The sequence below is a fragment of the Pleurotus ostreatus genome, assembly GCF_014466165.1.
Source record: "Pleurotus ostreatus strain PC9 chromosome Unknown scaffold_4, whole genome shotgun sequence".
Taxonomy (NCBI): Eukaryota; Fungi; Basidiomycota; class Agaricomycetes; order Agaricales; family Pleurotaceae; genus Pleurotus; species Pleurotus ostreatus.
In genome coordinates, this window is record NW_023503159.1 from 1,515,102 (window position 1) to 1,538,091 (window position 22,990).

Sequence of the window (22,990 nt, forward strand, 5' to 3'; positions counted from 1 at the left end):
GCACATGGGCATGGGGGTCGTTGCTGAGAGGTTTGGATGGATGAGATATGGTTTTCGAGTAGTAGAATGATAACCAGAGAGCGATGTCGTTGACGAGTGACGGGAGCAAGGAAGGCCATGAAGGACACGAAGGCGCAAATGAAACGTTAACGGGTCATGTTCTTGCTGTTCCTCGCGTAATTGAAAATGGAGAATATGTGGCCTATTGTTTCACTTTTAGGTTTTACTCGTAAAATCCTATGGCTGAACAAGTCTGTGAGATGGGGTTTTCACGCAGAGGAAAGAGAGAAGAGAGAAACACCAAAGATATTCACAGGCACGAGCGGCAGGGATAATGAGGCCTGTGCAGGCATATGAAGATGTTTCGACGACTGCAGTGACCATGTATATGGATCAGAAGTCCAATCCGACGACAGGAGAGGGCTGAGTCGCTTGAGTTGTCCGGTGTCCTGTGCCATTACGTGACCCAAATCATGCCGCATGTGAGCTCATCCTAGCCTGGAGGGCCTGTATCGTCGGTTCAGAGAAAATAGTCTCATTCTATGGTTGAGCATAATTCTTTGAATGTACCTATGAGATGTCGTTTTCACGCAGCGATAAAACAGAAAGACAGCAATGGTATTCACGAACGAACGATGGGCAACAAAAAAGGCTATGAAGATGCTTCGACGGCCGGGATGTCAATGGACCCAATTCGTATGCGCGTATACGGTTGCTTGTGTGTAATGGTTTTTTGGTAGCCCTTTCTTCTTTTCTTCTTGAAGATGTACTCCATCTTCCCCTTGGTGTGCTCGATGACGGTGGCTTCGACCTTAACGCGAGATGGCGGTATGACTGGGTTGCCACGAATAGTGTACTCTCGCGAGCCGAGCTCGTGGACTTCATTGAGTGTGAGGACGTCGCCGACCTTTACATCCCGCATCCGGGGCACCGTGAGGACGTCACGGGGAGCAAGCAGGTATTTTCGCCCAGCCAGCGACGCGACGACGTACTGTGAGGGCTGTGATTTGACGAGCTGCAGCGCCGAGGTCACACTCCCCGGCTGGGCTGCCTGCATGTGCATAGCCCTGCTCGCAACATTGCACACCGAGCTGGCTAAACGGAGTCAGTACAACATGCAGCGTGCTCTTTTACGCTGAACTGCTCACCTAGCCTGAATAAATTTGAAGTCATGGCGAGAACATGAAGCGCGCGCGCGAGGTTGTGAGAACCAAGTTCAGTCGGCGCTTGAAAGTTTGTACTGGGCTCCGAGTCTTTCCTAACGCCGAAAAGTCACATCGTCAAAAGTTCAAAAAGCCCTTCACCGCTCTCTTCTATCTTCCCGCCTTCCCTTTTGACAAGGATGCACAGAATCGCTCTCAGAAACGCCGTGCGCACACGGCTAGCTGCCTCACCATCACAGGTAGGTTTTGTGCAGTATGTTTCAGCGGCATCGTTGCTCACGAACGAGTTCTAGGTCGCTGCACGCAACTATGCTACCGCAAAGCCTGGTAGGTCCCGGAACAGCGTAGTAATTTGAATGTCGCTCACAGTGCCTTGCGCGACGCGTCTTTGTCTTGTAGCTGCATCCGAGGTCTCCTCCATCCTTGAATCCCGCATTTCGGGTACAGCCGTTGGCGGAAACGTCGAGGAAACTGGCCGTGTTCTGAGTACGTATATATATGCTTTTCTTCTTGTTAGATGGCGTGCTTAATGTGCTTTAGGCGTTGGTGACGGTATTGGCCGTGTCTGGGGTTTGAAGAACGTCCAAGGTATGACGGACGTGTTTGCGCCCGGGGTCTTACGTGCTGACTTTGAGGGCCCCCATTTCAGCCGACGAGATGGTGGAATTTTCATCTGGTGTCCGCGGCATGTGTCTGAACTTGGAAACCGACAACGTCGGTGTCTCCATTTTCGGTAACGATCGTCTCATCAAGGAGGGCGACACTGTCAAGCGTACCGGCCAAATTGTCGACGTACCTGTCGGTCCCAACCTTTTGGGACGTGTCGTTGACGCACTCGGAAACCCCATTGACGGCAAGGGTCCCATTGAGGCTGCTGAGCGTCGCCGTGCCTCCGTCAAGGCCCCCGGTATTCTCCCGCGTCGCTCCGTCAACCAGCCTATGATGACCGGTCTGAAGCCCATCGACGCCATGGTGCCCATTGGTCGCGGCCAGCGTGAGCTTATCATCGGTGACCGTCAAACCGGAAAGACCGCCGTCGCTATTGACACTATCCTCAACCAAAAGCGATGGAACGACGGACAGGACGAGACCAAGAAGCTCTACTGTGTCTACGTTGCCATTGGCCAGAAGCGTTCTACTGTCGCTCAACTCGTCAAGACCCTTGAAGAGAACGATGCCATGAAGTACACCATCATTGTCGCTGCCACTGCCTCAGAGGCCGCTCCTCTCCAATACCTCGCTCCCTTCTCTGGTTGTGCTATGGGCGAATGGTTCCGTGACAATGGCAAGCACGGTTAGTTATGTTTTCTCCTTTTAATGTGTGCGTAGGTTCTTAAGTCCTTCTAGCTCTCATCATCTACGATGATTTGTCGAAGCAGGCCGTAGCTTACCGTCAAATGTCCCTCCTTCTCCGTCGTCCCCCCGGTCGTGAGGCCTACCCTGGTGATGTCTTCTACTTGCACTCCCGTCTCTTGGAGCGTGCTGCCAAGATGAGCGACAAGTTCGGTGGAGGATCATTGACTGCGCTACCCATCATCGAGACTCAGGGCGGTGATGTATCTGCTTACATTCCCACTAACGTGCGTCGTCTTTCCATATTCCTCCATGAAATAATGCTGACTATGTTGTCTAGGTCATTTCGATTACCGATGGTCAAATCTTCTTGGAGGCTGAACTCTTCTTCCGTGGTATCCGTCCCGCTATCAACGTTGGTCTCTCCGTCTCCCGTGTCGGCTCAGCCGCTCAGACGTAAGAACTATTCCTTATTCTCGTATGCATGTATTTGACGCCCTCGCAGCAAGATCATGAAGAAGTTTGCTGGTTCGCTCAAGCTTTACCTCGCCCAATACCGTGAAGTCGCCGCTTTCGCTCAGTTCGGCTCTGATCTCGATGCTTCAACTCGTTTCCTCCTCTCCCGTGGTGCTCGTCTAACGGAACTCCTCAGTACGTCACGTTCCTGTGTCTACACGTAATCACGTACTCATTGTCGATTTACAGAGCAAGGTCAATATCAACCATTGGCCACTGAGATCCAGGTCCCCATCATCTACGCCGGTGTCAACGGTCTCCTCGATTCCATCCCCGTTGAGCAAATCACCAAGTGGGAAGCTGAATTCCGTGGACACTTGACTGCCACCCAGGGTCCTTTATTGGAGGAGATTGCTGGCGGTAACGTTACACCCGAGATGGAGGCGAAGATCAAGAAGGTCGTTGAGGACCACGTCTCTTCGTTTACATCATAGGATATAGAGTTCCCTCCTTAGTAGACTAACTCTTCAGCAAAAATGGGAATACATTATTACTTATATTCCTGCAACCGGATGAAATTTTGATAATTTACTTGCATGGAGAATGAGATGATCATGAAACTATGTATGTTGAAGTACTGACGTAAGGTTCCCGATGATAGATAGTATAAAAAGTCCAGGCTATGGTAATGGTATAATTTAGAGATATAGTCTACGAGCGGCTGCAGCTGCTGTAGCAGCAAACACGGGAGCGAGCCTCTGCGGTCGTCTTTTGTTCACTGAAGAAGGGGTCTTGAGTACTCTGCAGACGGTCTCTGCGTGGAAGCGTTCAGATGGTGAATATCTCCACATGCAATTGAGTAGTGTTTGGATGTCGTCAGTGAGGCCAGACAAGCGGGCTTTGTCCAGATCCTGAGGCTCGGGAAGAACTCCACGTAGGGCGTCGGCCGTGACGAACGCGTCGTGGTGATACTGGTAATACGGAACGTCTCCAGTGAGTATCTGAGGTCGAGATCAGTTACTGCTTTGTGAGAGCATGGTATACGAATTCACGAACCTCAAATATGGTGCTAGCTAGAGAATAGATATCGTTACATGTCCTGAGTTTGCCATCGGCGTAGGAACCATCATCAGTAGGATACGAGGAGAAGGCCTTAGGGTTCAAACGCTCGGGAGCCATCCAGCGGGAGTGGCGGAAGGTAGCTGGCATGCTTGGGTCCTCCTGAACCGGTTCGGCACATGTCAAGGCAAACTCTCCGAGATAGCAAGAACCTCCTGGTCGGACGAAGACATTGTCCTGAATAGCAAAGAGTGTTTTCATTAGATAGAGATTACAGCTACTGGTAGGGTGCACTCACCCCTCTTATGTCACCATGCACGAAGGCGGGCGTGTTCCAACCTTTCTTGGTGTCGTGCAGATACCTGACGGCTTCGGCAAGTTCGCATGCCTGTTTGTGAAGTGTGAATACCCAAGGATGCCAGATGATGATTCAGGGAAGACGCACTGAGGAAAGCCTATCGAGTGTTGGGTTTTCCTTTATATATTCTGTGATAGTTTGCCCTCGTCCTATCCAGGGGGAAACGAGGGAAATTGCGGCAGGAGATTCGTCAACCCCGAATGCTAATATAGGAAGGAGCAGTTCTCGGCTTGTTATTGCGTGCCATTCATTCAGGCGTTGGGCAAATTCCTGCAGGAGTGGTTAGCGCATTGTAAGAGAGCAATACGTAAGAGATTGATCTGCACACCTTGACTTGTCGTCTCCGTTGGGACTTCGACGAGAATGCCACTCGCTTGACACGAACTGTGTCTCCAGAGGAAGTGGTCGCCTTCCTAGCGTTCTGTATACAGACATATAAGGGTGTGCAGTCTATGTGGGTATGTTGAATCGAGACTTACAGATTTTGATCCCGCTTCTTCTGGTAGATCTGTTACACAGACGAGCCACTGACAGTCCTGTTCAATGATAGAAGCAGCCTGCACAGAGGTTTGGGGTGGGGAAATTATCGCCATGACTGTAGTATGTATCGAGGAATGTGTTGTCAGAGTGATCTAGCTGGCAAACCCGGGTTGGTTGACAGCTTATATAGAATAGTACTATGCTGTGTCATGAAGAAGGCAGTGGCCTGCATGATCGGTTAGAGGCTAAGTTAGCTTGACTGAACGGATGATTGTCCCCACCGCCCACATTGTGTGGCCAAGGCGGTTGAAAGGGCCCCGAATGCTGTTGAGCTCCCGATGGCCATGGTGGTCAATGAACAGCAATTTGCCAAGGCGACTTTAACCATGAAGATCGTATGGAGTTATCGAAGGGCCTCAACCGATGCAGCCTTGTTTGCTTTGCACATTGTCTCCTGGTTTTTGGCCATGACCGATGGCTGCGGTATTGGCCCAAATGCAGCTTGAAGGAGAATGGAAGCAGGAGCATCGAACTCAGTACAACTACGTTCAAACTTGCTTCGCAACCTCCTTGGAAATGTCCAACTCATTACAGGCTAACAGAAATGATATCAACTGGCAAATTTGTTTCAGTTGATACCCAACTTGACTGCAGCGAATACCCTTGTACTTGTCCTCGGAACTCTTCCACCCTCGAGACACGGACGAACACAGACGCCGAAAGCTGTGGTAACATGGATTAAATAGTATTGTTTACACTACAACACGTCATACAAAGCACATCTGTATACCCATGGTAAGTTGGTCATTTGAAATATGCTTGATTTAGTTCTCAGACGACACGGTGTCGGCATAGTCGTCGTCATCTTCATCGTAATATTCGTCCTCAGCCTCGTCCATAGACTCTTTAAGCTAAATCCCAGTCAGTATCAGGCACTGAGACAAGGGGGGAAATAGCATCACCATCTCAAGTAGTTCGTGGCATTCATTCAGATGCGCCATGACGATCCCCTGCCCTTCAGGGATTGATCCATCGGAGCCAACGAATTTACCATCTTGTCGAAGCGAGTCAATTTGATGTAGGGCTAGTTGATACTGAAATCGATGGCTATGAGTTCAGTCAGGAGTGTTTACAAACGGGAAAGGTAAACTGACCGGATACAAATCGCGGGGGTTGAATGGTCCACCATATTTGAGAACCTCGTTGAGACATTTCTTGACCGTTGACAACTTGTTGGCCTGTTCATAGCATAAGATACAATCATTAAGATGAGATGTTGTACTTACGATTGGCATAAGCTCCTCTGACACGGGCTCACTCGATGATAGCAATCTGTATATGAGGCCGTAACAGCGCCTTAAGATATACAGTAGAACCTGAAAATATCCTAAGCATGTATGCAGCTGCGAAGAAGATTTGGTGGGCCTACGTATTGGCCCGACGGTCGATTACCCTCTGAATCGACAAACTTGCCTTCGACTCTCATTTTGTCGATCTCTTGGAGACTGAGCGAATAGTTCCATAGGTCAGTCTCTCTCAGAGTCCATCGGTGTGTAAGGACAAGGCTCTCGAGTTCTGTTCGTATATCAGAAAGCCGATCATGTATTGGCTTGAGCGATGAAGGGACATTCTTCGATTCTTCTTGGGCTTTGATTTCCTGAGCAACGTCGAAGCATTCTTCCAGAAGAGACGAGCATATGGCTTGAGAGCTAGGAAGAACGCCTCCTGGTCCGAGGAATTTCCCGTCCACGCGTTTCCTATGTTGTTCGAGATGTATAATGAAGAGTGATGACGTCGAGAATGGATTGTGCGGGGGGTAAAGGTGGGTCGAGCAATTTTGGGTAACGGTTTCAAACAAAGAAAGACACTCTGTCGGTGAACATGACAGCAAGCCAAAGGAACGGATCGGGCACTCAACGAATCAATTTTCCGGAGTTCTTCCTGGAGTGGCTTCAACTCAGCCTTATGCGACCCCTCTTTGGCGGCTAGAGCAGCTAGTTGCCGACGAATGTGAACCAACTTTAGGTGGATTGGTGCCAGCTCTGGAGAAAGCACTGATAGTGATTCCTGGAGAGACCTAACAATGCTATCTGCGATGAATTCAGCATGAATGACATGCGCATAGCGAAGAAACATATTAAACTGACCACACTCGTTGAGCTGACGCTCTAGCAGCTTTGTCAGAGCTTCGTTGTGCTTGCTTCCTTCCGCATCGCTCTGTACTATTTGACGAAGATCCTTTAACCTCCGTTGGAAAGGCGCTAGGTCTACCTCGTTGTAAACCCCCGACTCATTCATGTGGTTGAGTATTTGCTGGGAGAGGTTGTGTCAAAAAGAGCATTGCACTAACAAGTGGGATTCCTTACTCTCATTGACGCAATTTGTGAGTAAGTTGCCGGCGCATCTCGAGTTTTGCCAATGGTAAGAAAGAAGAGCGACAGAAGGCTGAAGACGTCTGCAAGAGTAGTGTCTACTCGATTGCTGTATGTAGTGTTGTCGTCTCGGACATCGTTCAGCTTTGTCACTGTATATGGAGGAGCTGAGCGTCTTATATGGCCTCAAGGACACATCACACGAACCTTGCTTGACCACGGCTTGGTAAAGCGAGTTCACATCCGATGGTTTGATATACTCGCCTCTGTCCATCTTCAGGGCAGTAAGGCGGTTACGAATGCTGTATATGTCCATTGGTGACAGTCCATGGATTAAGCCTAGCGAATGACGAACTTTATGAGTGCCTCAAGGATAGGTAGTTCTGCGATCGTGTAGTTCGATGAGAGAATTGAAGTGAGAAACATATGAGTCAGAGACATACCCTCTTGAGCGACAGCCATTTCTGCGACAACCAGTGGCTAGGGCTCACTACTTCGAAGGAGTATCAGGAGATTCGTTCTGAAACTGAAACCGGCACCGGCGCGGGGATATATGATATTCCCACGGGTGATTATGGATTCGCCTTAAATAGTCTTCATGGGGGCTGTTCTCTGTTCCTTCCAAGACACACTTTGCCTTCATCTGAACCTTCTGCTTGAATCATGGAACAAATCAAAATAGTATGTATCACATTGATTCCAATTCGCTGGGCCTCTTGTACTGATGTGATGGCCAACAGAAATTACACACCCTTCGCGGCGAGGTTGATGCTGCTGTTGAACGCGCCGAGAAGGCAGAGGCGGAAAACAAGAAACTTCAACAGCTTCTACTCGAGCGCGAGCAGGAAAACAAATCCCTTCTCCATCAATTGAATATAGCGCAGGCAGATGTGGACACGTTGGAGGCTAAGGTTGCGGAATCCAAAGTTGCGCAGCAAGAGGGTGAATCTATGAAGAACACGGGCGAAAGCCTCATTCGTAAGGTCCAACTACTGGAGGAGGAGCTGGATACTGCCGAAAAGAACTTGAAGGAGACCACAGAGAGGTTAGTGCCTGCTTGACTGATTCGCAATCGATAGATCTCTGAAGTATGACCATGTTTATGATAGGCTACGACAAGTTGATGTCAAGGCCGAACACTTCGAACGCCAGATTACAGGGTTGGAACGAGAACGTGATGAGTGGGAGAAGAAATACGAGGTGCGTGGTATCGTTGCGGACTTCTCTCAATCGTTGATCAATCCTTTCTGTAGGCTGCGGATGCCAAGTATCGCCAATCCAAGGCCGAGCTGGACGAACTTGTCCAAAACATGGAAAGCCTTTAATGCTTCCCTATTACCCTTCGCATTATTCTTGTATATCTCCTGTAGTTCGGACCCAGTACGAATCTACATACGTAAGAGCTTCACTATATCATGATCATTCGTATGCGTTAGATTTGGCTTCGATAACGGTGATAGTATATTAATTCACAAATAGTAGCCCAACATCGTCATCAAGTAAGAGTTGGCACGATTCAGCGTTGGCGATACGTGCATCACTCATCGGCAAACTTAAGCGACACAGAATTAACGCAGTGTCTTTCATCCGCTGCACTAATCGTCAGTTACCCGAGCAGCGAGTAGAAAGGTTAACGCGTACTTGGAGTGGGGAAACCTTCGCCTTTGAAGACGTGTCCAAGATGTCCGCCACACGCAGTGCAGGTAATTTCAGTGCGGATGGTTCCGAGAGACCTATCCTCATGTCGAGATACAGCACCAGGAATGGCTGTAAATGCATTCAATGAGTCCGTCATTGCTCCATGCGATGCAGCAGGGTCGTAGACACACCATCGAAGAAGGCCGGCCAACCGCATCCGCTCTAGAATATGCAGTCAGATTATATCCTAACACTATCACCATGCTGGTACTCACATCAAATTTGGTCGTGCTCTGATACAGGGGCGTACCACACCCAGCACAGGTATAAATTCCTTGAGCCGTATGCTTGTTGTATTCGCCAGTGTCTGGTCTCTCGGTGCCCTTTTGACGTAGAACTCGAAACTGTATTTCGGCATCAGCCAGGAACTGAAATTGTCACGACCCTACGCAATGCACCTGCTCAGGAGAAAGGATTGCTCTCCACTCGGATTCTGGTTTTTGTACGTTGCTAGACATTGGATTGCGTTGAAGTATTGGAAGGTAAGAAGAAAGTAGGCGATGTCGATGGGAATGAGCAGCAATCCGTAACAAACTGCAGTATTTATATGGTTGCATGCACAGACATATGGCTATCCCGCTGGCCGCAGTTGTAAGTTGATTATCAATAACTTCCGCACCACATGATAATCACGTCTCCCATGGATGGTCATTACTAACAGAAACCAAGGCCCTTTCCATCATACGAAAGGAGCGAGCAAAAGTGTATTCATTGTATTCATTCCTTCGCCCATCATCTGAGCAAAGGCGACCAACCCATATAGACAAAGTAGATCATCGAGTACATTCGAAAAATCAATATACGCCCCATTTCCCCTAACCATTATCCATAGGGAAAGAACAACGTAGTGAATAAGGGGCGAGAAGGAATGCGTATGCGGAACATACATCACGTCGAGTAAAAGGTGGAAACAAGCTGATCGCACGCAGGGGGGAGACCAGCACCGGAATGAAGGACGGAGGGATTTCGAGAACGAAAACGACGAACTTACTCACATGGTCAGCGCGGACTCATAATATGCTGACATTATGACAAATCAAAGTATAGGGTACAAGCGTTGCTCATATAGCGAGACGTCGATCAAGCGCGGAGCTGGTTGCGAAGGTTCTCCTCGAGGGGCCCCTTCGGCTTGATGAACTTGACGTATGCGCCGTCCCTGCAAGTATTCATCAGCAACCGGCGCCGGTTACTATTGATTGATGGATACGTACTGCAACACCTGCTTGTTCTCCTTCAGCTTCTCATACTCCTGCTTCGCGACTTGGGTAAAGCCCCACTTCTTAGAAATGATGATCTTCTGGCGGCCGGGGAACTTGTAGCGGGCGCGACGGAGAGCTTCAATGATGACAGCGGCGTTGTTCTCCTTGGTGCGGATGGAAAGGATAATTTGGCCGATGTTGACACGAGCGGCGGTGCCATAGGGCTTTCCCCAAGCACCACGCATACCAGTTTGGAGTCTAGTCGCCAATGGCTTAAGGGCTAAATTTTGTGAGAGGGTTTAAGAAGGCGCACCGATCAGCTCCAGCACAACTCAACATCTTGTTGATTCGCAGAACGTGGAAGGGGTGGACACGGACACGCATGTGGAAAGAGTCCTTGCCAGACGTCTTGGTGACGTATTTGTTAGCGCAGATACGAGCGGCTTCGAGGGCCTCGGAGGAGAGTTGTTCGTATTCATCGGAGACGAGATGGCAGCAGAAGGGGAACTCATCGACGGAGGCACGTTTACGGCCCAAGTCAAAGATGCGGATCTAGTAGAGGTTGGTCTTTTCCGCGAGGCTAAATCGTAGCGGTTTGGGCGCACCTTTGGGTCTGGAACACCACGGTTGTACCGCGACTTGGGATACGGCTTGTTTTTGCAGTAGCGGTAGCAGCGAGCGGGACGGCGACCCATTATCTGATATGAGCAACTGGTCAGTACACTGCTCTCTCTGTGGCCCGTTTGAACGTCATCCTAAAGCCCATCAAGCCATCCATCCCAAATCTCTTCAAACCTTGCAAGAAAAGCATCGTCTAGCAATCAAACGAACCAGATGTGGCTCCAGGCGAATTGGGAGACTTCAGACGAACGGGAAGGCGTACTCACAGACTTCCGGGGGGATTTGTGTGGGTCAAAAAGTGAACCCTGACTTTATATGGTCAGGAGCAAGGGATGACTAAACCAATTAGTCACTCGGCGCTTACAAAGACAGGGGCTCCCAGCTTATTCACCAAACGCTGTCACTTTCGAGTCCTACTGGGGGAACAGCTCGAATTTAGGAAGACCGGCAGCTGAAACCCGCATTACCTGCTTGCTCTATATACAATTTCGCATGTCCGGGTCAAATCTCAAAAGCGTTCGCAGTGCGTCGCCTGTCCTTAATTGCATCCACAAAATTTTGGAATCGCAGTATTATAAAGACCGATATCGACCGTGCAAGTGCAGCAATTGTTCGTCAAGCACCGACTCATCTGAACTACTAAGGGAGGGGCGTTCGATCGATAGCAGAATTCCGGAAACTAGATCGGTCGTGCATGGAGTCTGTTTGCCGGGAGTGAGTAGAACGTATCGAGGTCTGCAAAGGACGTACCATTATTGGATTTATATTCCATAATCGTTGAAGCAGGTAGGTCTAGCACTTTCCGTATCGTGTCCCTATGGGAAGTCGACATGAATGCACGCGTCAAAGTGAGAGCTACAGATAGGCCTACCTAATCCTTTCTCTGACTTTCTTGTCGGCGTCTACACGATTCCAGAGAGTGACGATGTCTTCGCTTTGTCGAACGCTTATAGTGCATCCGCAGATCTCTGGCCAAACAGAATCGTTCTCGTTTGGTTCTCCAGAGCTTTCCCCATCTGTCACGGGGTTACCATCTTCAGGCTGCCGGCATTCATCGAATTGGTCGCCAACGACAGCCAATACCAGATTCTCCCAAAGCCGATCGGCTACGCCTTTCTTCAGGCGAATAATCCACTTTCCTCCATTGATGTTAAGAGGATCCTCCCATATTGGTCGGCGTATACCGGTATGAAAGAGAAGATAATCCGTGGTAGGAAGAAGGGCCGAGGGTGGCACCAAGTGCGTCCACAAAGTCCAGAATGATTCTACCTAGAAACGGATATGGTTGAATGTCCGTACCTCGGACGGCAAGACACAACTATACACACTGAAGCAAAGGCAGATATTTTCTTTATGCCTTCTTCGTAGCTGACGATTTTATTTCCCGGGGTGCGTTGCTGGCGGAACCAGAAGATCCAGCTAGAACAAGGTCCGTCAAGGTATTCGAACGTGTTTGCGAAGGTGTACGAACATACGTATTTTTGAGAGGATGAACGCCGCTCGGAGTGATAAAGTGTCCTTTCAGTGGCTGGGGTGAATATATAGAGGTAGAAAAAAGCTTGGAGGACGGCTGCCGGGGCTTGGTGGCTGCAGAGTCGTTGTTGGAGGGAAGGGAAGAGCTTGTTGCGTTGGAGGTGGTTGAGGCCGCGCTGGAGTTGTTGCCACTAGAATTTGCGAGGAAACGAGAGTTGGACTGATTGGAGAAGTAAGACATAACTTTAGCGTTTATTACAGACGGAGCGAGTGAAAGTATTGAAAGAAGGGTCGGTGCCTTACGTAATAGGTCAAAGCTTCGAGAACACTGGCGTGACTGCGGTTTTTAAATCTCTTCCATCATCCCATGAAGCTGACACTACGACCGGAATGGCGACTGTGGCCTTTGTCGTCCTTTCTGGGAGTGCTGGATATCAAGACCGGTGTCACTATCGCTCTTCTCTTTGCGGTTGGTTCCAGTGCTCGCATCATGCATCCGGAAAATGACTCTTGCTTCAGTTATTCAATAAAGTAACGGGCGTGTATGGCCTCATTGCGGTGGTCACCGGGGCAGGAGGCTCATTCGCGCAGCTGAGCCTGTACATCTATTCTGCGATCGCCCTCGGAGGGTTGGTCTGGGGACTGAATGCGATCAAGCAGGTCAGCGCCACTGTCCATCGTCTTTGATTTACTTTACTGAAGCATCTGAGCCCAGGAGGATGCCAAGAACACACTCTATTTCGCCCATTTCTTCTTCATTGACCACATCTTCTCCACAATTTGGACGGTCTTTTTTGCCGTTGCCTGGTGGATATACACACCTCATGATGGGCGACGCATAGCCAACTCGGAGGCACAGAAGAAAATGATGGAAGGGGGCCCGATAAACAACATGACTGATGCCGAGCGAGCCACCGCCGCGATGACCATATGGACTCACGAGAAAAGCACCGCCGCTACCGTCATCATCATCTCGTGGCTGGTCAAGGTCTGTATTACGTCCGACACCTTCAACGCCGAAGCTGACTGTCGAATTTTAGATCTATTTTGCTCTTCTACTTTACTCTTATGCGTCTCACCTTCGCAAAGGCTCTTACCGATCACTCTCTCAAACACGGTCTGTCTCTACACCACTCGCTTCAGGATATGACTCTTCGCTGCTACCGGAGGGCGATGAAGACGACGTCGAGGCCTTCTATCGCGCTCCATTGCGAACGCCGAACACCGGCAACTCTATTTCAAGCTTCGCGGACTTCGTAGGCGCACCAAGTCGGACTCACAAGATCAAAGGCTCTTCGTCGTTAGGCCGCCCAAACGTCGCAGCAAAGCCTTCCGATGGCGACGAAGAGGAAGTCCTGTTTGACGACGAAGAATTGATGAGCTCACGTAGTCACTCAAAATTTGGAACCGACGAAAGTACGGCAAGCGTCAGTTCTCAAGATGATGAACATAATATCTCGATACCCACAGGCCTCAGCCGAAATCGTCCTTGATCAAACACACTCGATACCGCGAGAACACCAGTCGTTCATTTAATCGTCTCGTCTACTTGAGTATGTAATTGCGTGTAGGTAGCTTATGCGGTTCTAATGTGTGTGGGACCCTTAGACCTGTCTAGACATACCCATTCTGAAATCCTCCTCTCGCGACTATCCCCCTTGAATTGAGCTGGGACGCCTCGATGGTACGCCCGGAGTCGCAACATTGTCCATTTGGGGGTTTGATATGGCTGCTAGCCGGCGAGCACGTCGAGCTCGTGGATTCAGTATTAGCGCCAGGAGGAGTACCACGGCGTCCAACGCCTTTACTCCAGTCAGACAGATGCTAGTGTTCGGAAGTTCAAGACACGCACTATAACGAGCGAATAGGCAACACCAGCGATAACATCGAACTTCTCCTTGAATAGTAGAGACAGGTCGGAGAAGACTCCGCCCATCATGTCTATAAATATGAACGGGATGGATATTCCGACGACTTCTTTGTGCTTGTATATTTCATAGTATTGAGGGAAAAGTGCGAGGGAAAGGAGCACGGAACTGAGTATGCCCAAGGCAGCGACGGGTCTGCTCTCTCCCTTATCGTATGATGGCTGAGGTGGACATATGGTTAGTGCATGTCGCAGTCAGTCAGTCGGAACGCTAACTGACCATGACTGCAAATACCAAACCTGCTTGAAGCCCCCCCGCGATCCCTATTGCGGCAATGAAAACAGGAGCAACCTTCCTCGTTGAGAGGTTCCGGCCATAATGCAAACACTGATATATCGATTAATTGGGAAGATATTTCATCGGCAATCGACGGTGACGAACTTGGGACCAGGAAACTAGACAGAGGAATCCAAAAAGCTGTGGTTGAAGTATCAACGGTATGTTGAGATTCTGAACGACGACATATGCGCCGAGGAAGATTGCTGATACCGCCCAAAGCAATCTAAATTATGGTGAAGCGTCGCACGAGGCTGTTATGTTGTGATCCTTCTTACACTAGCCAAGGCGACAGCCCCTTCGTCGATTTTTCCCGCCAGCTTTTCCAAACTTGCGGAAGGAGTTGAGCAGTCCAACACACAGCCCCTGTGACAATAAGGATCAGAAACAACCAGGGTCGGTAAGATCCATTACCCCTACCAAGGGTACCTAGAACGTTCTCTGCGACAGAGTTTGCTCGCATTTGAAGGAGGCGTAAACTTTCCCACTTCGCTGCTGATGCACCAGCATGGGGTTACCGGGTATCTTTAGTCGTACAGCGTGACATAAATTGATGAAAAGCCTCAGCTAGTGCCGACTTACTAAGGAGAAGTTCGGTGTTGCGTCTTCGCGGCACGACGTTGGGTGCAAGCCGTGAAATACCGTTACGATGTGACGCACGTGTAGAATCTGGGGTACAGGGGCTGAAATTCGATGGACACAAAACAAACCAGTTGTATATTGCTTCTTACATATATGTAGCCAACGGTGAATGGGCGATCATCTCAGTGCTAAGTACTTATTACCATAGTATAACCCAGCGGCAGTAGAAGTCGTCGCCAGGATAGCCGGGACTGGGCCTTTAGCAACGCGGGGAAGGGAAGAAACGAGGAGAAGGGCAGAGGCACCTGTATTCTTGGTTAGCAATGTATATGGGGAAGAGTCTGTAGGGGGGTTTACCAAGGGCGCCTTCAATGCCGTTAGGAGCTCCCTTACGGATGGAGTCAGCGCTCCATAGGTAGAGCAGTCCCACCCTGCGAATCCGTTAGCATTTTGTGCAAAGTGTCGATACGAAGGGAACACACCCGACACCAGCAACCAAGGACGGGATAGAACGCGTACGAGCGAATCCTGTGATCCCGCCAATGATACACAAACCACCCATTACATAGGCGGGGTACGCTGACTACAGCAGCGCGTCAGAGTGATTGCGTGGTGGGTGAAGAGCTCTGAGCGCACCATATTTGAACTAGACACGTATGCAGTTGAAGTGGTAGTATGAGAACAAGAAAGGAGGCGGCCGGGTAGTGGTTCAGTGTGAATTGATCACACACGATACTTATTTGGCAAAGTCCTTAGCCGTAAACAGAGCTTGATCACCCTCTAGTCAGCATTGTTGACTACAGTATCCTTGAGCAGAGATGGCTTCCCTTCCTGCAAAAAATGAGGAGTACCGGTCGAAAGAGTATTGGTGAGTAAAACACTTCTTCCATCTCAATTCGCCACATTCTTGATGTCTTCTTAGGGATCAGAGATATAGCCAGTAATCATTCATCCGCGCCCTCTGTATGGATACAGAATAATCCTTCTACTAGGGAAGACGAAGATTCATCTTTTGATTGGTTCAAATCCTACGGCGAAATTTCCTCAACCATCCACGACATAATTCCCGACAGAGCTGCCCGGATACTCATGCTTGGATGTGGAAACTCTAAACTTACTGAACAAGTCCGAACTACACTCGCTATATCACTGGTGTCGGCTGAGTTGATTGTAGATGTACGACGATGGGTACAAGAATATTGTCAACATCGATGTTTGTGGTGTCTGGGCGATCTCTCCAAAATCGCACTCAAATTGGTTGCCAGTATTCGCAGGTCGTCATCGACAAGATGCAGCGACGGCACGCAGAACGGCGCCCCGAGCTCACATGTTCGTTTGACCATGTACCCGTGGAGTAGACGTCTAGAATTACCTTTTAGGGCTTGAAATGGATATCAGAGATCTGAAATTTGCGGACGATGCCTTTGACGTTGCCATTGATAAAGGTGCGGACCCTGATAGTTGGATGTGCACACCGCTAAGGGGAGGTTATCAGGGACCATGGACGCTATGATGACATCCAAGGGAGACGTATGGGTAAGTCAGACTGAGGATTGAATCTTGACGTTTTTTCTCGCTGAGATAACGGTGCGCAGGATCCACCTGCCCAGGTGATAGAAGACTGCGAGCGCGAAGTAATGGAGGTTGTCAGGTAGCAGTATAATAAGCTACTACCCATGATCTACGTTGACCAACCGTCGCGTTCAGGGTATTGAAGAAGGGCACAGGGAGATTTGTATATCTAACCTTCGGACAGCCTCACTTTCGCAAACGCTACTTGACAAAACCGCAGACTACGCTAGAAGTGAAGGAATTAGGCGACTTCTTCCATTATTATTTATACATTCTACGTACATAGACCAATCACTAAATGGCTAGTGAAGCCTCAGAACAAGAACTTCACGTTTTTGTAAAAGTCAACCATTGGATTCTCTCCGTTCTGAAGGCGTGTTCGATCGAGTTCACCATATGTTTCGAGGAACTCTGAATGAGTGAATACGCTGGACTTTCTTTCGCCTACAGGCAGGCCACTGGCAGAGGCAACACCGTCCATAGGTGCTCGTCTATCGCTCGGATGATGCGATGAAAAGAAGCTGGCTCCTAATGCTGACGACGACGCCGACGCCGTCAAGGGTGTATGGTGGTCGGGGAATAGGTTATCTGTTTGCGATGGCAATGGTTGGGAAAGTATGCACTCGTACATGTTACGCAACATGTCGAAGTCGGTGGGGAAGAAGATGTCGAAGTAGCCTGGTTGGACAAGTAACGTTGTACATGGCACTGTGAGGTTCCGGAGCCGTGTTTGAACAACCGGGGCATTGTGCCCTGGGATTTGGTTCGGGAGAGACGAAAAATCGGTGAGCAGGAGGCGATGCCGCGGAAAATGCGCCCGCAGCGTTCTTAAGAGACTGAGAAGGCGAGTGGGGATGAATTCTGGGGGAGAGAGATTGGCGGCAAAGGGTAGGTTTGCGTAGACGCTGCGCAGGGAGGGGAACCGTTGCAGTAGTCTGGAAACGGAGGGCTGCTGCCCTAGTTGCCGACGTAGGTCCAGGAAGGAGGAAATAAGATGGTCCGTCACGGGGGTATACATCATATCAAAATCACCGTGTTTGTCCACGACAATGGACGCTTGCCGTGGCTCGAAAGTACGGAGATCGTATCTGACGGCATCGTGGGCGAAGTTGTCCTAAATTTGTTTTTGTTTAAGATGAAGGCATCCCGACACATATAAGAGACTTACTATGACTTCCATGGCGAGGAAGAAGCACGGTGCCGGCTCTCGTGTCGTCCAGTGGAAGATGCTTTTGTGGAAGACCCTAACGCATGGATGTAGTGGCCGAAGCTTCCTTTTCTGAAGGTTCACTAGGTTGGCGCTGATCTCAATGATATTGTAACGCGTACGCTCGTAGACGTCCGGGTATTCTTCTTTGAGATAATTGAGAATATCTAGAGCCAGTGTTCCGTTGCCAGCGCCGATTTCATAAATGTTGAAATCCTCGTACGGGAAGTATTTGAGGAGATACTCAGAAACCAAGCATTGCGCTATCGCTCTTCCGTACCACGGCTTGAAAATACGAGTGAATAGGGACACTCCGGAGACGGTGATCTTTAAGTGGTACATACCTTGAAGAGTTCTGTTGGTGTATGCCACAATTGCTTTCCTGGACCAGCGTGCTTGTCAGACCCGTAAGCAGTGTACTTGATCGCAACTTCCTCTTGAAACTGAACTGCATCTTTCATTGCTTGAAAGTCGATCGGCGTGTCAGCAGTATCGAAAATAGTTGCTTGCTTGGGAAAGTACCCGTATTGAGGATTATACAAGGAATCCTCAATGAAATCTCGGACAAGCATCTTGACACCGCGAGGAGGGCGTTCTGCCGACTCCAAGTCGTTCGCAGTGACAACGTCGTACTGGGCGGAGTCCCCGTCCTCGGTCGTGAGCAAGGGAGACGTGTTGTAGTTCCATTTATCCCGACGCTTTGTACGCGTGGCGGTCGTGGAAAATTCGACTTTCAGCTGGTACCGGCGCAAGGAATTGTAGCAGGAGAATGCGCGTAGGGGAGAGGTAGCATGAATCCTCATTCGCGCTTGTCGCGCGACGGTCGAGTTGCGGAACAGAAATGGGCGCTAATTTCTGAATCCAAGTCCAACGAGCCACTGACAACTTCAGGGGACAAATTTTAGTTAGCTGCTATAGTACATGGACGACCAGAATTCCCAAGCCAAATCTCTACGACTGGTACAGACATGGATGGCCGCGACTTCTAAGAAGGATCAGATCGTCGGCGACATTGTAACAGGTCCGTAACTCATCATCAGCGTTATCGACTCGGAGGTTCCTAATTCGTCTTCGCAGCCGTCTCGAGTGCACAGTTCGCCCTCCTTGATCTTGTTAAATCTCTTGGGGGTTATCTCACCTCCGAGGAAGATGAATTACGCACAAAGGGTTCGCCTATTCCCCTCGCAGACATGGACCTTACATTCAATCTATCTTGTCAATCAGGTGTTGGACTTCTGTCGTCCGTGCTACATCAAGGCAATCTCACAACAAATCGCCAGACAGGTGAGTCATAATCCGTTCTCCTCATCGTGGTTGAGGCTCAAAATTTCCCGGTCATCAGTGCATGCTTTAACCCTATTCTATTGCGGGAAGCTTGATGACACAGAGACCATTGTTCCCGCCCTGGACGGCTTAGTTGCCTTGTCCAAGCAGCCAAACCTATCCTCGGAGGACGCCGTAGCCGTTATCAGGGCGTATGTTTCCTTTCTTCTTCGATTACCCTTGTCGTCATTTGATTCATGCCGCAGCATCTTCACGTACGTCAAGATGAAGGCCCTGGTACAAGCAGTCCGGTATCATGTATTTTCCATCGTGGACACGTTGCTCACTAAACACAGAAAAGGTGTATCTCTACATCTGTCGTCGTTTTGCACATCTAATCGGAATCCAGCCCTCCAGGGTCTGGGGACTGAGTTCATCTCGGGCTATGTATCCCTCGCAGAAGGTGAAAAAGACCCGAGGAATCTACTCGTCGCATTTGCAATTGCGCGAGTGTTGCTCATCGAGTTCGATGTCTCTCATCATGTGGAAGTATGTAATTTATGGCCTTCCACGTCAATGGAACTGAACATCGAAACCGTAGAATTTCTTCAACATCACTTTCTGCTATTTTCCAATTTCGTTCAGACCTCCACCTGGCGATCCATACGGAATAACGGCTGAAGATTTAAAATCAAGGTTGAGGTACTGTACAATCAGGATAATTTTCATTTTCTGGTACTGAATAACGGCTATTGCAGAGACTGCCTGAGCGCTCACCCTTCTTTTGGTCCTCTGGCCATACCTTTGTTTCTCGAGAAGTTGACGGCAGGCTCCCCGGTCACAAAGGTAGCGTGTTAATTTACTCGACAAATTTCCTCGTTCACAATGTCTACAGCGAGATACGCTGGAAAGTATGACCGATTGCCTGCCCGTCTATGGCGCGGAGTTCATCTTCGAACACGCTAAATCGATCTGGAATTCATTGAAAATAGAGGTCTGTGGGTGCGATCTTAGTGCGAGGCCTACTCACCTGTATGGAAGGTGCTCCAACCAACCGATCCTTCTACTGAAGCGACTGCTCTCGATACCATTAAGTCCTTTATTCGCGTGATTTCTTCGACCGATGCCGGTCAAGCTGCGCCCCTGAGGGATATAATATACGAGGAATGCGTTCAAAAGCTGCAGGAACCCGAGAAAAGCCAGGCTAAAGCATCAATGAAACTTTTGTGCACCATGATGGCAGCTAATAGTAAGGCCTATTAGTGCCCTCCGAAGTTGACGCTAACAGAGTTGTAGGTTCATCGTCCGAGGTCATCGTCGCCAAAGCTCTCCCTTTGCTCTTCAAACTCTTTAATGATCCTACCGAAACTGCCAATCGACCACCCGTCATATTACTGCTATGCCGGGTAACTGATGCATGCCATGATGTCACGATTCTCCTACCTTTCAAGGACGAGCTTATGGGTGTCTTGAGTGCTGGGTTCGAGTTATCTACCTGTCGCCAACAAACTCTTGCTCTCCTGCAAGTTATGTTAGCAATTCGAGGACTGCTCACTACCGAAGAGATTGGCTACTTCATTCGAACGTTAACTGAGGCATTCCTGCAGCCCAGCGAAACCAACGACGAGTTCAAGTGTGTTTTTCCTGTTACTGTACGCGCTGCCTATTCATCACCTGCGCTTTTAGTGATCGAATAGTGACGTTCCTGTCAATGGTGAATGAAACTCGGCACTTGGGCGAGACCGCCCTACCCCTCCTATTCTCCGCCCTCCCCGATCGCCCTCTAGAACGGGATGCTGCCGTCGAGCACAGACTAATCAAAAGAGTGCTTGCTGCTCTTCCTACTCTATGCACCACTCGCGAGCACTTCGAAACCCTTTACATTCGCTTGACAACTAAATTCGAGATTGTGTTGTTCCCTGTATCAGGAAATGATCTAGTGGACCGCGAAGCCATATCGGCTTACGGATTTGCGTTGCTAAAGGCATTATCCACATCCTTCGAAGCCAAGGTCGCCGGCAATCACGTAGACATTCCGAAATACGAAGAACTTTTGCTGCCTCGCCTCTATAATTGGTTTATTTATTCTGCCATCAGTACTGATCACCAGTTCTTGGCAGCAGAACGCAGGGTAGTGTCGCTAGCTGCAGAGATTATTTCCATGCTCTCACGAGCAGCTAATCCTCAGTGGGTCGTGTGACACATTAACCGTCCGTCGAGAGCTTACTTCAATGCAGGCGCCAAAAAGCTCAGATAGATTCTGTTTACTCTGCCTTCTTCAAAGGAGATCCCCACGCGATAGCCTTTGGATTTCCTCGAATACCTAAAGATGCTCGATTCGCACCTTTCAGTGTGGGTAATGTCTTTATACCTCTATGGAATCAAGTTGCTGAGACCATGGTGTAGGATTCTGCTTCCGATGCAGAAAAGAACCTAGTGCCGCTCGCAGCAGCCTGCTTCTATCCTCTGTACCCTGAGGTATTGACCTATTCCCTAGCTCATGGCACTGGCACTCACACTTCTACCATGGCCAGGTTCAGTTGCCGGTTGACGAGATTCATCCATTCATAAAGTTACTGCTCAATTGGGGTGTTTATGATGCCACAAATGAACATCAGGCACAATCCGCTTGGGGAGTGGGCTCATCTATTTTGAACAAACATATTGATGGTAAGGGAAAGCTGCTGCTCCAATCCACCTATATTTATGATGAACATACCATAGATTCACCCTCTGCTATACTGAGGCAACTGAACGAATTTTGGAGGACCAATGTTCTTAACAAAGACATTGATTATGAACGGCGGCGTGCTTCAATCCGTGCCTGGATATGGGTAAAACATCTTTGTAAACATCTCTATCTACACCTTCACTTACTATCATATAAGGTTGGGAAGGCGTTGCTACGCCGGGATCATCCACAAGCATCACAGCTTTCTGCACAATTGATGGACCTGTTTGAGGAAACACCCATTAATCGGGAGGCAGCTTTGGCAATTGGAGATAGCCTTCGAACCGATATGGTATTAACAAAGTCCAACCATGCTGTTGTCAAGGTGAGTCCATCTGTACTAGTCAAAGGTAGCATTTTAACAGGTATATATGCACAACTCTAGATGCTGCATGTACAAAAGTATGTCAATACCATGCTGCCATTGATATTAAGTAATGTTAATACATCACGTAAGTTCATCCTTTTCATAGATGAATATCATTGACTTCTTCTGTTACAGATCCTGCACAACTTTCATACCTTGCTGCTCTGAGTTCCCTGCTTCACTCTGTGCCTTGTGCTATCTATATCCACCAAGCCTCTGAGGTGTGAAGTATAATTTTTAGCTCTTGTTTGCTGTACTCACCAACAACATACTCTAGCTTATGCCACTTCTCATCTGCAGTCTTGAGTTGCCAGATGTTGACATTAGAGCAAACAGCATAAACACACTGTCTGCAATGTCTAGTAAACAAGCTACACCGAAAATTCTAGCTCAACATGCCTCTACCTTGATTGATAACATGCTCAACATTGGCCTAGATTTGCTTGGATCATCTACAGTGATTAAATTTTGATTTCTTTTCCATTATTTATTTATTGATGTTTTGAAATAGCATTTGCGGATTGCTGCTCTCCGATATTTAGGGCTTTTGCCCTCTTTACTGAATTATTCTGTTTTGCATCCCCACAAGGCCAGGGTGCTATGGGGATTGGCCAAAGCTTTGGATGATGCCAAGCGTAGTGTAAGAAGGGAAGGAGTCAATACTAGGTGTGTAACCAATCATATCATTTAGACTGCTTTCCTTACACACGATTTTAGAACTAAATGGTATGTTTATTTTTATGTTTGTGATTCTTGATTCAAAACAATTGTAGGGCAAGATGTAGTGGATGATACAATATAATTCATGATTATATTGATGTTAGAATATAGCAGCATCACTGTCTTTAACAGGATTGTGAAAAAAAAATTTCTGTTATATACCACATCTTCA

General features: G+C 48.7%; 13 protein-coding genes across 13 annotated transcripts; 5 read left to right on the forward strand and 8 right to left on the reverse strand.

Annotated features, from left to right (window-relative positions):
• Positions 1–652: 652 nt before the first annotated feature.
• Positions 653–1,173, reverse strand: PC9H_006315 (uncharacterized protein; the record flags this gene model as incomplete). The annotated part of the gene is made up of 2 exons (XM_036775866.1): positions 653–1,095; positions 1,149–1,173. The coding sequence occupies 2 exons, from the start codon at positions 1,171–1,173 to the stop codon at positions 653–655; spliced, it is 468 nt and encodes a 155-aa protein (XP_036631885.1).
• A 169-nt stretch (positions 1,174–1,342) lies between these two features.
• ATP1 (Alpha subunit of the F1 sector of mitochondrial F1F0 ATP synthase) lies at positions 1,343–3,406 on the forward strand (the record flags this gene model as incomplete). The annotated part of the gene is made up of 9 exons (XM_036775867.1): positions 1,343–1,402; positions 1,457–1,490; positions 1,563–1,649; positions 1,704–1,751; positions 1,813–2,457; positions 2,511–2,743; positions 2,797–2,912; positions 2,962–3,107; positions 3,162–3,406. 9 exons carry the CDS (start codon positions 1,343–1,345, stop codon positions 3,404–3,406), a joined length of 1,614 nt encoding a protein of 537 aa, XP_036631886.1.
• Positions 3,407–3,610: 204 nt separating this feature from the next.
• On the reverse strand, positions 3,611–4,922 carry PC9H_006317 (uncharacterized protein; the record flags this gene model as incomplete). Its single annotated transcript, XM_036775868.1, has 6 exons — positions 3,611–3,913; positions 3,969–4,208; positions 4,270–4,359; positions 4,417–4,599; positions 4,658–4,750; positions 4,809–4,922. 6 exons carry the CDS (start codon positions 4,920–4,922, stop codon positions 3,611–3,613), a joined length of 1,023 nt encoding a protein of 340 aa, XP_036631887.1.
• Positions 4,923–5,633: 711 nt separating this feature from the next.
• On the reverse strand, positions 5,634–7,643 carry PC9H_006318 (uncharacterized protein; the record flags this gene model as incomplete). The annotated part of the gene is made up of 11 exons (XM_036775869.1): positions 5,634–5,720; positions 5,772–5,903; positions 5,964–6,047; positions 6,096–6,185; positions 6,239–6,678; positions 6,723–6,899; positions 6,957–7,122; positions 7,176–7,333; positions 7,389–7,483; positions 7,537–7,564; positions 7,625–7,643. 11 exons carry the CDS (start codon positions 7,641–7,643, stop codon positions 5,634–5,636), a joined length of 1,476 nt encoding a protein of 491 aa, XP_036631888.1.
• A 201-nt stretch (positions 7,644–7,844) lies between these two features.
• Positions 7,845–8,506, forward strand: PC9H_006319 (uncharacterized protein; the record flags this gene model as incomplete). The annotated part of the gene is made up of 4 exons (XM_036775870.1): positions 7,845–7,862; positions 7,922–8,226; positions 8,291–8,381; positions 8,435–8,506. The coding sequence occupies 4 exons, from the start codon at positions 7,845–7,847 to the stop codon at positions 8,504–8,506; spliced, it is 486 nt and encodes a 161-aa protein (XP_036631889.1).
• Positions 8,507–8,718: 212 nt separating this feature from the next.
• On the reverse strand, positions 8,719–9,337 carry MSRB2 (Peptide methionine sulfoxide reductase B2, chloroplastic; the record flags this gene model as incomplete). The annotated part of the gene is made up of 5 exons (XM_036775871.1): positions 8,719–8,771; positions 8,823–8,948; positions 9,011–9,041; positions 9,095–9,223; positions 9,278–9,337. The coding sequence occupies 5 exons, from the start codon at positions 9,335–9,337 to the stop codon at positions 8,719–8,721; spliced, it is 399 nt and encodes a 132-aa protein (XP_036631890.1).
• A 2,001-nt stretch (positions 9,338–11,338) lies between these two features.
• Positions 11,339–12,413, reverse strand: PC9H_006321 (uncharacterized protein; the record flags this gene model as incomplete). Its single annotated transcript, XM_036775872.1, has 5 exons — positions 11,339–11,400; positions 11,450–11,514; positions 11,571–11,968; positions 12,028–12,118; positions 12,175–12,413. The coding sequence occupies 5 exons, from the start codon at positions 12,411–12,413 to the stop codon at positions 11,339–11,341; spliced, it is 855 nt and encodes a 284-aa protein (XP_036631891.1).
• A 126-nt stretch (positions 12,414–12,539) lies between these two features.
• On the forward strand, positions 12,540–13,665 carry PC9H_006322 (uncharacterized protein; the record flags this gene model as incomplete). The annotated part of the gene is made up of 4 exons (XM_036775873.1): positions 12,540–12,641; positions 12,692–12,832; positions 12,888–13,160; positions 13,213–13,665. The coding sequence occupies 4 exons, from the start codon at positions 12,540–12,542 to the stop codon at positions 13,663–13,665; spliced, it is 969 nt and encodes a 322-aa protein (XP_036631892.1).
• A 156-nt stretch (positions 13,666–13,821) lies between these two features.
• Positions 13,822–14,839, reverse strand: PC9H_006323 (uncharacterized protein; the record flags this gene model as incomplete). Its single annotated transcript, XM_036775874.1, has 6 exons — positions 13,822–13,974; positions 14,025–14,261; positions 14,320–14,427; positions 14,482–14,602; positions 14,655–14,742; positions 14,797–14,839. The coding sequence occupies 6 exons, from the start codon at positions 14,837–14,839 to the stop codon at positions 13,822–13,824; spliced, it is 750 nt and encodes a 249-aa protein (XP_036631893.1).
• A 296-nt stretch (positions 14,840–15,135) lies between these two features.
• On the reverse strand, positions 15,136–15,597 carry PC9H_006324 (uncharacterized protein; the record flags this gene model as incomplete). The annotated part of the gene is made up of 4 exons (XM_036775875.1): positions 15,136–15,263; positions 15,316–15,389; positions 15,441–15,541; positions 15,595–15,597. 4 exons carry the CDS (start codon positions 15,595–15,597, stop codon positions 15,136–15,138), a joined length of 306 nt encoding a protein of 101 aa, XP_036631894.1.
• Positions 15,598–15,776: 179 nt separating this feature from the next.
• On the forward strand, positions 15,777–16,816 carry PC9H_006325 (uncharacterized protein; the record flags this gene model as incomplete). The annotated part of the gene is made up of 9 exons (XM_036775876.1): positions 15,777–15,826; positions 15,881–15,898; positions 15,951–16,083; positions 16,133–16,171; positions 16,224–16,287; positions 16,338–16,403; positions 16,454–16,494; positions 16,554–16,609; positions 16,666–16,816. The coding sequence occupies 9 exons, from the start codon at positions 15,777–15,779 to the stop codon at positions 16,814–16,816; spliced, it is 618 nt and encodes a 205-aa protein (XP_036631895.1).
• A 27-nt stretch (positions 16,817–16,843) lies between these two features.
• Positions 16,844–18,540, reverse strand: PC9H_006326 (uncharacterized protein; the record flags this gene model as incomplete). Its single annotated transcript, XM_036775877.1, has 3 exons — positions 16,844–17,644; positions 17,699–18,022; positions 18,082–18,540. The coding sequence occupies 3 exons, from the start codon at positions 18,538–18,540 to the stop codon at positions 16,844–16,846; spliced, it is 1,584 nt and encodes a 527-aa protein (XP_036631896.1).
• Positions 18,541–18,658: 118 nt separating this feature from the next.
• Positions 18,659–22,738, forward strand: PC9H_006327 (uncharacterized protein; the record flags this gene model as incomplete). The annotated part of the gene is made up of 21 exons (XM_036775878.1): positions 18,659–18,758; positions 18,815–18,904; positions 18,962–19,021; positions 19,080–19,212; positions 19,267–19,361; positions 19,410–19,549; positions 19,602–19,707; positions 19,761–19,846; positions 19,896–19,994; positions 20,042–20,249; positions 20,297–20,633; positions 20,687–21,187; positions 21,238–21,352; positions 21,407–21,478; positions 21,535–21,670; positions 21,725–21,834; positions 21,889–22,056; positions 22,117–22,183; positions 22,234–22,319; positions 22,376–22,555; positions 22,610–22,738. Coding segments are annotated over 21 exons (3,018 nt in total), but the record flags the coding sequence as incomplete, so codon positions are not given.
• Positions 22,739–22,990: the final 252 nt, after the last annotated feature.